This window comes from Podarcis muralis, chromosome 11 (genome assembly GCF_964188315.1).
Source record: "Podarcis muralis chromosome 11, rPodMur119.hap1.1, whole genome shotgun sequence".
Taxonomy (NCBI): Eukaryota; Metazoa; Chordata; class Lepidosauria; order Squamata; family Lacertidae; genus Podarcis; species Podarcis muralis.
The window spans coordinates 7395313-7409340 of record NC_135665.1 but is presented as its reverse complement, the minus strand read 5'-3'; the positions used below and the strand labels follow the sequence as shown (position 1 = coordinate 7409340).

Sequence of the window (14028 nt, the reverse complement as noted above, 5' to 3'; positions counted from 1 at the left end):
CAAGAATACCTTGCAAAGTTGCTGTTTGTAAATCCCCTTGACATAAATGCTAATGAGTCACCTGAGTTAGGTGCCAAACATAAAGAATGGGAAACTTCCTGTCTTAAGGGAATAACACTGTGAGCAGCCAAACACCCCAGACCTCAGCAAAAGAAGGAAATGACCCCCGTCAGTATGAACACCAAACTCAGTTCAAACTGAAGAAGTTTGTATAAGGCTGCAATTTTGCAAAATGTTGAAAGAACACTTTTTTGGGGGGGTGGTGGAGGATAAATACTTATTATCAAGATCTGGGGTCTGCATGCCAAGCAAATCTGATGCTCATAATTTATCATTCTGTTTTCTCTTTCACAGAATAAGAAAGACGGAAAATGCTATATGTCATTCATGTCTTAAGACATAGTGGGCTTGCTTTTAAAAAGAACTATCATGTTTTTACATGTTTCCTGCACTGGACAATAGAAGTACTTTCCCAGCCTGTCTGTTGTACGATTTCAGAGAGGCTCTAAACAAACAAACAAACAAACAAACAAACAAACAAACAAACAAAGCCTTTGTAGCTAGCACCACGCAACAGCACAACATGCCAATTATCCAAAGGTTATCTCTCTCCACAGTTGTCCCTGCAGCATCTCTTAATAGCTGTGCCGACAGAGTGCAGAATATCATTAACAATCTGACAGAGCAGAAGGGGCCGGGCCTATTTGCCATGTAAACAGGCAAGCGTCAGACAGTAATTTTGGATGCAAACTAATATCTCAGCAAATCAGTGCAGGCGTCATGGAGTGCCGGTTACTAACACATTAATAAAGATGGTTATGTAGACACTGGTAACCAAGACTTGCTTTTCCACTATGCACCGCAGAGCTAAGAGATACACAGATCAGGCAAATGAACAGCTGATACAACAGTCAGTGGCAAATATGCAGTTTCAATAGTAAAAAGACACAAGCTTACTACACGTTCCAGTGTCTTTTACAGTTGATCAATGTCTTGCTTTGATCATACTTTTACCCAACCTTCCTCCCAAACAACAACGCAAAGAGTAAAAAGAATACAAAGATTTTTACAAAGCAACACCTTCAAATATCTTCCCAGCTAATTAATTTCAAGGATGCAAGAGACTTCAGATATCTGGGTAAGCAGGCCTGCTTTAAAATTCTGCCTAAATACAGGCAACAACCGATTTATGCACATCCAAATGATAACGCATGGCACAGAATCTGGAAGTGACCCTAAAATGTCACTAAAAGGCAGGAACAGGGGTGGAGATGAAGCACTGCTGGAAAGTCAGCACCAGTTAGGTAGCCTGCTGGGGCCACCCCTGCTGTTTATATGGGCTTTGGTGGTTGATACTGCAGGAGGTGATGTTTTCACTCCCACACTGTTTAGGGCCTTGTACTTGGAACTGGGCCTGGTAGTTCACTGGCAGCCAGTATAGTTTTTTTCAGGACCAGTGACACATGGTCCAATTAGTCTGCCACACCAGCTGCAGCTTCCAGGCTGTCTTTGAGCCCCACATAGAGCATACGTGTGGAGCCCAAATACAAGGTCACTAGAGCATGGCCTACTGTAGTCAGGCTCTTCTGGCTCAGAAACAGCTATGGCTGTCAAACGAAAAACAAATCAAGTCTAGCTACTGAGGCCACTTGGGATTCCGGTGGCAGATCTGAATCAAGGCACACTCCCAGACCATGAGTGTGTCTTCACGGGGAGTGCAACTCACCCCGCAGATCACTCACCTAATTCCAGGACTCGAAAACCACCCACCCACAGCACTTGGATTTTATCAGGATTCAGCTTCAGTTTACTGGCCCCCATCCAGCCCATCACTGCTTCTAGGCACTGATCCAAATTTCTCACAGCCTCTTCTGGTATAAATGGAACGGTGAGATAAAGCTGCATATTATCGGCATGCCGAAGACACCATGCTCCAAATCCCTGGATGACAACTCCCAATGGTTTCATATAGATGTTGAAAAGCGTAAGAGACAGAATAGACCCCTTGAGGACCCCATAGCCTAAATGCCCTGCAGGCAAGAACAGAACCATTGTAATACAATGGCTCCAACTCCCCCCCCCCCCCGAGATGTTCCAGAAACCTTGATCAACGGTGTCAAAAACCACTGAGAGATTAAGGAGAACCAACAGGATCACACTCTGTCCCTCTAGCATAGCTTGGTCAAGGTGGCAGAGACTGTCTTGGTGCTAAAACTAGACCTAAAATCAGAGGTCTGGATAATTTGCTTCCTCCAGACGCACGGGCCACTGGCTGGCCACCACCCTCTCCATCATCTTGCCCATGAAGGGAATACTAGAAACTGGGTGAATGTTTCCTAAAACCTCTTGGTCCTCTTCAGGAGGGGTTGTACTACCACCTCTTTCAAGGTGGTGGACATAACTCCCTCAAGTGGTGTGGCATTTACCACTCCTAGTCAATCCCCTCCTACTTGATTTCATCAATCATAATGGATGGGGATCAATAGGACATGTCGTTAGCCTCAGTACCGCAAGTGTCCTGCGCAAGTCCAGGATAGGATCATTATCACTATTTGTCTTTATCAAGACAATCATTTCCTCCCATGTTGGTTCAGGGAAATGTGAGGATGTCACTGTCCCACTTCTGCTTTAGAAGGGGACTAGGGCCTTAGGGTGGAGCAACTTTGGACAGTATGCAATAAAGGAGAGCTAACTAAGAGGTCCTGGGAGCTTTGGGTACACCGGACCAATCTAGCATCTGAAAGAAGGCTTAACCACACCCCAGAAGAATGGCTAAGGGCATAAAGACTCGCCTGAGTTGGACCTCTGTCTGCTACCGTTCTTTCAAAGTTTACCTAGCAGCCAGGCTAGGCTGGTGCAGAAGCCACCTCTCAGCAACTGGGCAGATAAAGGCCAAGGCCCTTCCTTTTTAGGCCAAATTAATTTGAATTATGACAAATAAAGTAGTAGTATTTTACCCATCTGGGACGTGGGTGGCACTGTGGGTAAAAGCTTGCCGATCGAAAGGTCGGCGGTTCGAATCCCCGTGGCGGGGTGCGCTCCCGTCGCTCGGCCCCAGCGCCTGCCAACCTAGCAGTTCGAAAGCACCTCCGGGTGCAAGTAGATAAATAGGGACCACTTACTAGCGGGAAGGTAAACGGCGTTTCTGTGTGTGGCTCTGGCCACGTGACCCGGAAGTGTCTCCGGACAGCGCTGGCCCCCGGCCTCTTGAGTGAGATGGGCGCACAACCCTAGAGTCTGTCAAGACTGGCCCGTACGGGCAGGGGTACCTTTTATTTTACCCATCTAGTTTTGTGTTGCTTCTCTCTTTTCTCTCCTACTTCCACAGTGGGCACTATAAACTACAAACAACCTAAGATTCTGATTTTAAGGATTTCTGACATCAAGGAACCCTTCCTATATTGCTTTGCCCACTGAGGATGTTTAAATAAAAATATTTATAGCCTTTTAAACTGCGTGTATGTGGGGGTATTGTCTTTCTTTGTCACTACTTTATGTATTTTTGTGTTTTTTGTATTGTAAACTGCCTTGTGATCCTCAGATGAAAGGCAGTATATAACTTTAAGAAATGTTTATAGTGGAGTTATAAACTCCATTATATGTTTATAATGGAGCCCCTTCTGTGTTGCAAAGGATTCTGGGGCATGTCCTAGGGCTCTCTAAGGAGCATCACCATTGTCCCATGTGGGTTGAAAACGTACCTTAGAATGTGTCCTAAAACAGTCTTGTGCATTCATTTGTCTACTGCTGGGGAAGACAAGAAGTGACTGGCAAGCTGGCTTTGGGGGAAGCTGGTCTGCCACTACTGATTTATTTTTTTCCATTGAGGAGTTCCAGGATTTCCCAGAAGAGAGTTTGAAAACCCTGTTATGGGAGGATATTTTTCCATGATAGAAAGCAAGAGCTCTGTGCAGGCCCGTCTTACCCATAGAGGCTAGTGGCACGGGGTGCCAGGGCGCCAAGTTCTGGAGGGCTCCAGGCGAGAATCCAGGGAACACCGAACAAGCGCGCTGAGTGAACAAGGGTGCGTGTGCTGCTCCCGCCGAGCGTCGGCTCGGTGTTTTCCCTTTTAGCCTGCAGGCGCCGAATTCTGCAGGGTGCCAGAAAGCTAAAAGGGAAAAAACCGAGCCGACACTCCGCAGGAGTGGTGCACACGCCCTCACTCACTCGGTGCAGGCAACTCTGGGAAGGGGGGCGCGCCGGAGGGATCTTTGCACCACGGCGCCGGATATGCTTAAGATGACCCTGGCTCTGTGATCAATCTTCCTCTAAGCTGACACCCACACCATACATTTAAAGCACTCCTGTGCCACTTTAACAGTCATAGCTTCTCCCAAAGAATCCTGGGAACCGTAGTTTGTTAAAAGTATAGGTACAATTCCCAGCACCCTTAACAAACCACCTTCCCCAGGATTCTCTGGGAGAAGCTATGACTCTTAAAGTGGAATAAGGGGGGGGGGGTTAATGTATGGTGCAGATGTAACCTAACTTGCCAGATAGACTTATTTTGAAGCTACTGCCCTTGAGGCATTATTGTCTCGTAAAGTGTAAAAAGTGCTGAAACTTTGCGGATGCAAATTAGCCAGTGGCAACCCTTTCCTGCCCCAAGGTCTTAAAACTGCACGTGAAAGTCATGTTCGCTCGTGTGATGTGATGTCATTTTCGTAGTGTAACAATGTACTAGCTTGGAAGGCTAAAGCTTGGGAAGACAACATGTGACAGAAATCTAGTTCAGATGTTCACTAATTGCAAAGTATGGATCACTGGAGGAAGCAACAGACAATGCAAACCAAAATAAGAGTGTTCTTTTTCGGCTCTTAATTAAAACAGTTGTATGAAAATAAATACTGTCCTTGTGTGGTGGTGCAGTTTCCTCTGCCTTGCCACTAAGCCATATGTAACAATTCACTTTTGAAGCAGGATGTCTGCAGACAACAGAACTGCTCAAAATCGGTTCTGTCCTCTCACAGAGCCAGGCCACTAAGCGAAGAATGAGGTGGCTAAAGAGCACGACTCTTTATTTACATGTGATCAAAACCAAATGCTGTTAGCCCATGACTTGTTGCTTTACAATAACCACAGCCACTTGCCTCATTAAAAGAAGTTAGCAACAAAGACGGCAATAAATAATCAGTTTAGCACTGAAGCTTTTATCTTTTGTGAAGTCCTTTGAATGTTGGTCAACAAATTGATCCATAAGCAATGACTGAACGCTTGTTGCTCTGCAGGGAGTTCACAAATGCATGGGAACATGATTATGTCACCATCGGAAGGTAGGCATTGTGAGGTGGCAGCAACATGCAACCTATTAATGTTGTGTTGCATGATTTTTAACTGGTACAGTCCTACCTCGGGTTACAGACACTTTGGGTTGCACAATTTCAGGATACGCACAGCGCCGAACCTGGAAGTACCAGAACGGGTTACTTCTGGGTTTCGGAGCTTGCGCATGCGCAGAAGCGCTAAATCACATTTTGCAGATGCGCAGAAGCACTGAATCACAACCCACGCTTGCGCAGACGTGGCGCTGCGGGTTGCTGGCGCTGCGGGTTGCGGACGCTGCGGGTAGTGAACGTGCTTCCCGCACGGATCACGTCCGCAACCCGAGCGTCCACTGTATTTTCTTTCCAGTAAGATCTGGTCTCTCTCAGGCTTAAGAACAGATATGGTGGTTGTGTTATCATTGATATGACGTGGCAGATCAAACTGACCAGTCAGCATTCATTGAGAAATGCTTTTTCTTTATTCATGTCAAGCAAGCTCTCAGGTCTCAGAAGAAACTTGTAAGCTACTCGTGAGCAGGAATAAAAAGAAAGATTAGCCAAACAGCTATTTCATTTTTAATAGTTATCAACTCACAGCTAGCATGTTGGACCAGAACCAGAGTTCAGTAGGTCAGTATCTTCACTGAGAAAATAATGTGCCAAAAGCTGTTTCTCAAAAGTTTTCTTCTGAAAAAGAGGCTTCCCTTTACCTGCCTCATTCCTCAGGGAGCTTTAGAATTTCTTTATAATTTCAGTGATTGTGGTGTTTCCTGATCTCAGGGGAGGAATGTCTCCCCCTGGGCTTTAATTGAAGGGTGGGACACTGGGGAGGCTGACCACTGAGAGCCTGGGCGCACTCACTGATTTTGTTTTTTTAAGAAGGTGCTCCCTTTTACCTAAAAAAATAAATAAATCCACACTGATTTCTTTATAAGTAAAAAGATTACTCTTTTCACAAATGAACATCTGCCAGGAGCAGGGTAGGCAGCCTCCCTGGGTTACCCTGCTCAGAAAGAGTCCAGCAATGACACCATGGGGTTTTCAGGGCAGGCGCTTGGGAAGACTGAAGGAGGCAGATCACGGGAGAGATGGCTTGTAGAATGAAAGAAAGGACACTCACAAGAACCTCGGCTCATCTCAAAAGTAAGTGCAACAAAAATCTTGCATCTCACCCACGGGAATTTTACTTAATTTTCCTTTCCCCTTTGAAAATTTTGGAATGCAATTTCTTTTCTCATTAATGGATGCAGAATATTCATGAAAAGATGCAGAAGGCATTTTCCAGCAGAAGGCTAGTCTGAGACTTTGGCGAGCCAGACGGCTCAAGGAAATTCATAAAGCAAGACAAGCCGGCAATACGTGGAGCCGACTATTTCTTCCCAACATCTGGTGGTCAGCATGTTATATTCTCTGCGACTATAGAATTGCATTTTTGGATATCATAGGTAGCTAGAAATCACCACTGAAAATTGTCTCGGTTTATTTATTTTCAAAGCCAAAGGATGAATTTAACATTGCACTATTATGGAACAAAGGAACCAACTCCCATCTCTCCCCCCCCCCCTTGGTGTGCCAATCTGGGATTCTCCTGACCCCCCTGAGCAAGATTTGTGGGGCCTGAGCGAAGGAGCGGGGAAAGCCCTGTTGTGCTCCTGCTGGTGCAACTGGCCCCAAGTATGAAAGTGGCAGCCATAAAGTGTATATTATACAAGATGTATAATATTTCAGTTTTACAGAGTGAAAGATCAGTCTAACAGTTAATGAATTGCCCTCTGGCCCTCAATTGATTTATGACCGGGTAGGGATTTTAATCCAGGTCTCCCAGATAAAAGTCAAATACTATACCCACTGGAGCACTCAGCAGGATATATTTCCTAAAGTGTCCATCCTTGACACTTTAAACTCAACTCTACTAACATTTTCTGCTTGTAGATTAATAATGGTTTCTGTATCACTCTTTGCACAAGCCACATGGCAGTTTAGAACAAAATTAAGTAAAATAATCAGTAAGGTCCATAAAATGACACAACCTCTAAAAATAACAGCACAAATACTGGCTTCAATTGCTGCAACAAGATGGCAGACTGAAGCCAAAGTTATTAAAAACAACAAATCACTTACCCTGTAGTAATCTGTGCTATAGACGTCTCTTGACATTCCAAAATCTCCTATCTTCACCAGTAAGTTTTCACCAACCAGGCAATTCCGAGTGGCGAGGTCACGATGCACAAAATGCTGTGATGCCAAGTAAACCATGCCAGCTGCAATCTGCTGGGCAATATGTAACATCTGTGACTGGGTTAGCTCAGTTAGATGACTCCCTTCAGCCATCAGAGCTGCATCAGGTCCATGTGCCCTGTATGGAACACAGGAGAGTGTAAGCAGATCCGTTTATTCATTTCCTTTAAGTTTAAAACATGCACACACAATGGAAGAACCATATGGGAGATGAAGATCCATGAGCCCCAATCTCTTTAATGACCATCTGTTTTGAAGAGCAGGCAAAGTGCTTATTGAGTTTATATCTCCTACAGTCCTTTTCCAGGTTAAGAATCTCAGTTGTATGATTCATGAAAACATCAAGGCCTGGATTAACAGACCTCGGGCTCATCCACACTTAGCTTTGCTCTGCATGTCTAGGCTCAGGTCCTCGCTTTCCAGGTTCCTGTCCAAGCCCCGCTGGGACTTTCCCTGCAAAAACCCGCTCTTTACCGCTAAACTGGAGCAAACAGCAATCTGTGGAAAGCCTGAATTGCTGTTTGCTCTGATTCAGCAGTAAAGAGCAGGTTTTCCTGGGGCAAGAGGCAGGGCATGGCTGGGAAAGTGCGAACACATGCATAGAAAGTGAGAGGCAAAGGGTGCGTGTGGATGAGCCCTTGTCTCTACAAATGAAAAGGGACTTGCTGGTCTCTGCCAAGACTTAGCAGAACACATAGAAACCCTACATATTCTGCCTTGGACTCCATGGAGGAAAGCCAATTATAATATGAAACTATTGTACTCAATGCTCAGTAGTACCCTCCGAAGCCATTTAAGCTCTGGAAATGGACTCTTAATAACCAAAGAAAAATAAAGAAGAAGGGTATTGCTCAAGTTATTAACAGACAAAACATAATATACGTGAACTGTCTTGTTTTGCTCATTACACATCCCTCTGCCAGCCATAGGACAGAGGGCATAGATTACAGCATACATTCCAATACAAATTGGTGGGGTGCATTCTTTCATTAGTCCCAGAGAGACTTTGAAACACAAGCATCCTTTCTGGTAAAATAGTCTGCTGCTCATAATCAGGGCATAATCCTCACTACAAACTGTGGAACAATCTCTGTGAGAACATCAGAAGCAGAATGGTTTTACACCAGTGACAATGCAAATGGCGCTAGGTGAGTGTTCCTGCTGGCTCTGAGTTATCGTCTTGCAGAATAGTTATTGCACTGGTGACTGGTAGGGATGGGCTGGATAACTTTGCTCCTCTTCTGTCCTTCATAAGACCCAAGACAAAAGTTACAAAGAAAGATTGGGAATGGAATGTGTCAGGAACTCGTCCTACACTCGAGTAGGACCCTGGCAGAGACACATGCCCAACTGGCATGTTCTCTCCCTCCTGGTCAATTGTTCGGGAGCTTCAAAAGCTTTCTTCAGCCCGAACATCACAGAGACCGATGCCAACAGACACCGGCACACTTAGGGATCCGCAGAGTCTTTGCAGCTTGTGTAACAGACCTCAGCAACTCAGCATTTTGGCTAATCTACTTTATTTACCTATAAACACACACGGAGCACTGGATCATGGCTCCCTCTCTCTCTAGCACCAGACAGCAAAGAGAAAGAACAAAGGACAATAGTCCCACCTCACAGAACACAGTAACACAAACATCCTGTCTCCATCACTTCCCACTTTGTGGAGTCAAAACATACACCATTATGTGATAGACGAAAAAATCCCATGACTGCAATCATGGAGCAGGAATTCTAACAGAATGTACCCATCCTAGTCCCTTCTCACTTCGGACTTGTGCAATCTGACATGAAGGCAAATGTCAGCCTTCAGCCCTTAGAACACAGAATACATATCTGAGGATACATATCTGGGGGGAGAGTTTAACAATCTGTCATAAATGCTCAAAACAGAGAGCAAAAAATACAGATGCAGTGACTGGAATGAAGTCTTCCAATTATGCGAATTTGCATACATTCACTTCTGGTTTTTGTGTCTGTAGAACGACATGGGTTTTTAAACAAACACATGAATAAACAAATAAGGAACTGGAGTAGAAGAGGATGAAAAAGAGTGGAAAACAAAAAGAAAGATGATAAAGGCCAAAGCAGAAACCCAAAGGGTGGGACACGATGACTTGTACTGTCAAAATCCCGCCTTTTATTACTGTATCATTTTGCTTGCTGAGCTGTAGAGCAGATTGCTTTATTCACGTTTAAAAGCTTTCTTCCATGATCATTGGAGACATTTTGAAAATAAAATAAAAGCTGAGTTTGAAAATGAGCAAGGAGATTTTGAGGGAAGCAACAGCAAAATCCTTGTTGCAGGTGGTAGAAGCACAAGGCTGGCTTGCCATGGACTTGAGGAGACCAGCGCATGCTTTCAAGTGGCCCTCACATGAGAATGTGAAGGTTGTGTCGCTGGGCACTCAGATCCTAAAGAGATAAACAGCTGCACTGTTGTTTCACAGACTGGAATGTCGCAAATTAACTACAGAAGCATTTCATGTGAGAAAACTCACACAAGCCTTATCACCACAGATTTGATATAGGTCCCTTTTTAATTCCTAACTCCCACATTAAGTGCATACAGTTGTATGTACATGGTGGCTGAAATGTAGGGCTGTCACCCCTCCCTAGAAAAACGTGATTGTCCTTTTTTCAAGTGTCCCCTGTCCTTTGTTGTTTAGTCGTTTAGTCGTGTCCAACTCTTTGTGACCCCCTGGACCAGAGCACGCCAGGCACTCCTGTCTTCCACTGCCTCCCGCAGTTTGGTCAAACTCATGCTGGTAGCTTCAAGAACACTGTCCAACCATCTTGTCCTCTGCCGTCCCCTTCTCCTTGGGCCCTCCATCTTTCCCAACATCAGGGTCTTTTCCAGGGAGTCTTCTCTTCTCATGAGGTGGCCAAAGTCTTGGAGCCTCAGCTTCAGGATCTGTCCTTCCAGTGAGCACCCAGGGCTGATTTCTTTAAACAGGACACCTTTTTTCATGTATTCAACTCCTCCTCCTCAAAACTGTGTGGGCAGCTTTTAACATTGGCAGAAAAACAAACTGTGAAGCAGCACTCCCTTCTGCAGTCACGGCACATATCGTACGTAGTTAGTCTTTGTCAATAATATTTGACTATCACCCATTAGAATTATTTCCATCTAAATTTGATTTTTAAAAATAAAAATGACTGGCTCTTCTTTTTCATTTTTGTCCAATTTATATCTAGAACAGACACACAGCTGTGTGTGGCTGCCACATTTCATTTTTTTCTTTAGGTTTCCTCCGCCTAAGTGCTACCCACAGGAAGGCTCCCTGACCTTCAGATCCTGGCCTGCAATTTGGCCCTGAACTGCAGGAAGCCAGCACTGTGAAGGACGTAGAGAGTTCACTTTCTCCTGGCGGCCATGGGGGCGCTGCAGGGTAAGAAATAAATGTTCCTTTGCCTCACGATCAGCAAGCAGCCTTTTATTAAGCTGCGTCAAATGGCAGAAGGAAGCCAGACTTAAGCGCAAGCTCAAGAGCAATTCAGCATTCTAAACTTGAGGAATAACTAACAATTGAAGGCAGAGAGAGAAAGAGTGCAAAAGAAAGACCATGTGTTGCTGTGGTATAATCCCAAATCAAAACTCAAGAGACAAATGTAAATGAATAAGTGCTTCAAATGCTATTAAACGGGTGCCATTATTATGAATTTTTAATGTTTGCATTCAATTGTGGGAAGCTGCCTTGCGCTGCTCATCCAGGCCACCTCAGCTGGCACTATCGGTCTATTAATAGCATGGATCTCTCTCCCCACATTTGTTTGGGAGTAAAGCCTACAGTGGGATTTACTTCCAAGTAAACATGTGTCAGGCCAGGCTGCCAGTAAGGTATTCTCCCTGTGGAAATGGCACATGCCTTTTTGGGATGAAATGGCTGCGCTGTTAAACACAGGCCGCCTGTATCCCAGTGACAGCAATTTAGGCAGCCTTCCTCTCTCCAAAGCAAAGCAGTATGGGGAATGCTAATGGTATCTCACACCAAGAACTCTGTTAGCTAAAGAAGGATCTGCTGTGAAACACATCATGCCTTTAAGGCACATTCAAAGCACCTTCTTGCCCTCTAAGCAGTCTGGGCACTGCAGTTTGTTGAGGGCTGCTGGGAATTGTAGTGCTGTGAGTGGTGAACTACAGGGATCCTGAATGCTTTGAGGGAAACAAGGTGCTTCAAATATGCTTTAAAGGTATAAGCATCCATTAGATGCCAGTTGTGTATACAATGGACTTACGAAGGGGAAGAAATAGGATCACAGCAGCAAGTTCTGCTACTCAGCCTATGTACATTCACTAAACTATGCAGTGATACAATCAGTACACACATAGACTTAGATGTCATCTGGGAATCTGATTTCTGTTGACGTAATCGCAGGTCACATGAACACAAGGCCTGCTCTAGCTTTCTGGGGACGCTTGGATGCAGGTTATCAACAAGGCCTTATCTCTTCTCTTTCCTCCTTAAACGTCGCTTCTCCCTCTATCATACTAATAAAGTGTCAAGCTAGGAGGATGGATTAGATCCACTGGATGCCTTTAAGAAATGTTACTCGTGTGCAGAAACATGCACTAGAGTTTCAGCCTCCTAAATTTTTCAATGGTGGTTGACTGCATCTCGACGCTAATGCATTTATATATGTAACTACAAGAACAAAAAGCAGACAACCACCTGCACAGATAATGAAGGTTGACAGGGAAGCTGAAACTAAATAGAAAAAACTAAGGGCTCGTCCACATTGCCACTTGCCCCACAACTTGCCCCCAGGAAAACCTGCTGTTTATCGCTGAATCAGAGCAAATGTCAATCATGTTTTCCCTGGATTTTAGTGCTAAAGAGAGTGTTTTCTGGGGGAAAGTTGTGTGGCAAAGGCAAAACTGCTTGGACTCACACTTTCTAGGAACAAGCCAAGTGGAAGTGAGGACAATCCCTAATTTAGGCTGCAATTTTAACTCCACTTACCCAGGAAATAAGCCTTATTTCAACAGGGCTTACTTCTGAGTAGGCATGGGTAGGACTGCGCCATTAGAATATTAGCTAGTGAAAATGATTTCTCTGTTCAAAATGGTATCTTGAGGAATGTTTACTGTTGATGTGTGGTCTTTAGGTAATATGACTGCCAAAATACCCTTCCTAACAAAATACCTGATTCCAGAATAAAGTTTGGCATCCAAAAGGCATCTCCAGGAGCCCAGTAATTGTGCCAGATCATGTGGTCCATGCAATACACTCATAGATGATCCTATAAGCTCAGGCTGGATAGTTTTGGAACACAGGATTGGAGGACAGAGCCAGATTTTGAGAATGTGCCCTGTTCTTAAATGTTTTCATATGGCTCAGTTCCTATGATCTCTCACAGCACTTTAGGAAAGTAGACATCAAGTCAACTGGATAGTTTCAGCACCAGTTTTTGTTGTTGTTTTTTTTTGTATACTTCTTCTCTTTCCCATGGTTTGCAGAATTTTCATGAGTCATATGTTCCCCATTCCTGAGTCTAAATCCTACCTTTTGTGGACTGGAAGCTTCTCCCAGCCCTAGCCTGAGATGTGTGCCATTTTATAATGTATACGTGTGAGTAAGCCCCATGGTGTTAAATGGGACTTACTCCCAGGTAAGAATGTATAGGATTGGAAGCTAAGGGTTGTATGTGACTAAGTCTTACTCAGCGTAGACCCACTGAAATAGTAACTTGAGCCATGACTTTTGGTGGCACATAATAAACAAAACCAAAACCCATCAACATGCAAGTTATGAAATATCTGGGCTATATTCTCATCATTGTTCTGGAAGTTGGGCAATAGGGGCAGTACAGGATTCCTTTTGGTGTACCGACCTCCCCGCTGCACCAAGGATTCCCTGCCCGAGCTGCTTCAGGTTGTGGCGGATGTTCTCCTGGAGACACCTAGCTTGGTTGTCCTAGGGGATTTTAACATCCATGCCGACACGACCTTACAAGGGGCCACTCGGGACTTCGTGGAAAGCATGGCCTCCATGGGGCTGTCCCTGAATAAGTCTGGCCCAACCCATAGCCGTGGACATGCCTTGGACCTGGTGTTTACCTCTATGGATGTTGGTGATCTGACACTAAGTAAAAGCGAAACGAAAGAAGTGCCATGGTCAGATCACTTCCTGGTGCAACTGGACTTCTCTGCGACCCATCCCCTCTGCAGGGAGGTGGGACCAATTCGGATGGTCCACCCCCGCCACTTAATGGATCCAAATGGTTTCCAGAGAGTGGTAGGGGATGCTTTATCCCATGTTGATGGCCTTTCAGCTGATTCCCTGGTGGCCCGCTGGAATGTGGAGTTAACCAGGGCTATTGACTGTTTGGCTCCGAAGCGCCCTCTCCGATTGCATGGAGCCCGGACAGCCCCGTGGTTTTCCACGGATCTGAGGGCAATGAAACAATCGTTGAGACGGCTAGAGCGCCGGTGGCGGAGAACTCATTCCGAATCTGACCGGACACAGGTTAGAGCTCAACGTCGAGCCTACCAAGTGGCGATAGTGACGGCGAAGAAGAA

The 14028-nt window shown here is 45.0% G+C and overlaps 1 protein-coding gene across 7 annotated transcripts in view; it reads right to left on the bottom strand.

The window, feature by feature from the left end:
- Positions 1-14028, bottom strand: part of NTRK2 (neurotrophic receptor tyrosine kinase 2) — a 196585-nt gene that overhangs the window by 14812 nt on the left and 167745 nt on the right. For all 7 annotated transcript variants that reach the window (XM_077936017.1, XM_077936018.1, XM_077936019.1 and 4 more), the window contains one exon: positions 7386-7620. In XM_077936017.1, coding sequence (XP_077792143.1) covers positions 7386-7620 — 235 coding nt within the window. The remainder of the gene's footprint in view (positions 1-7385; positions 7621-14028) is intronic.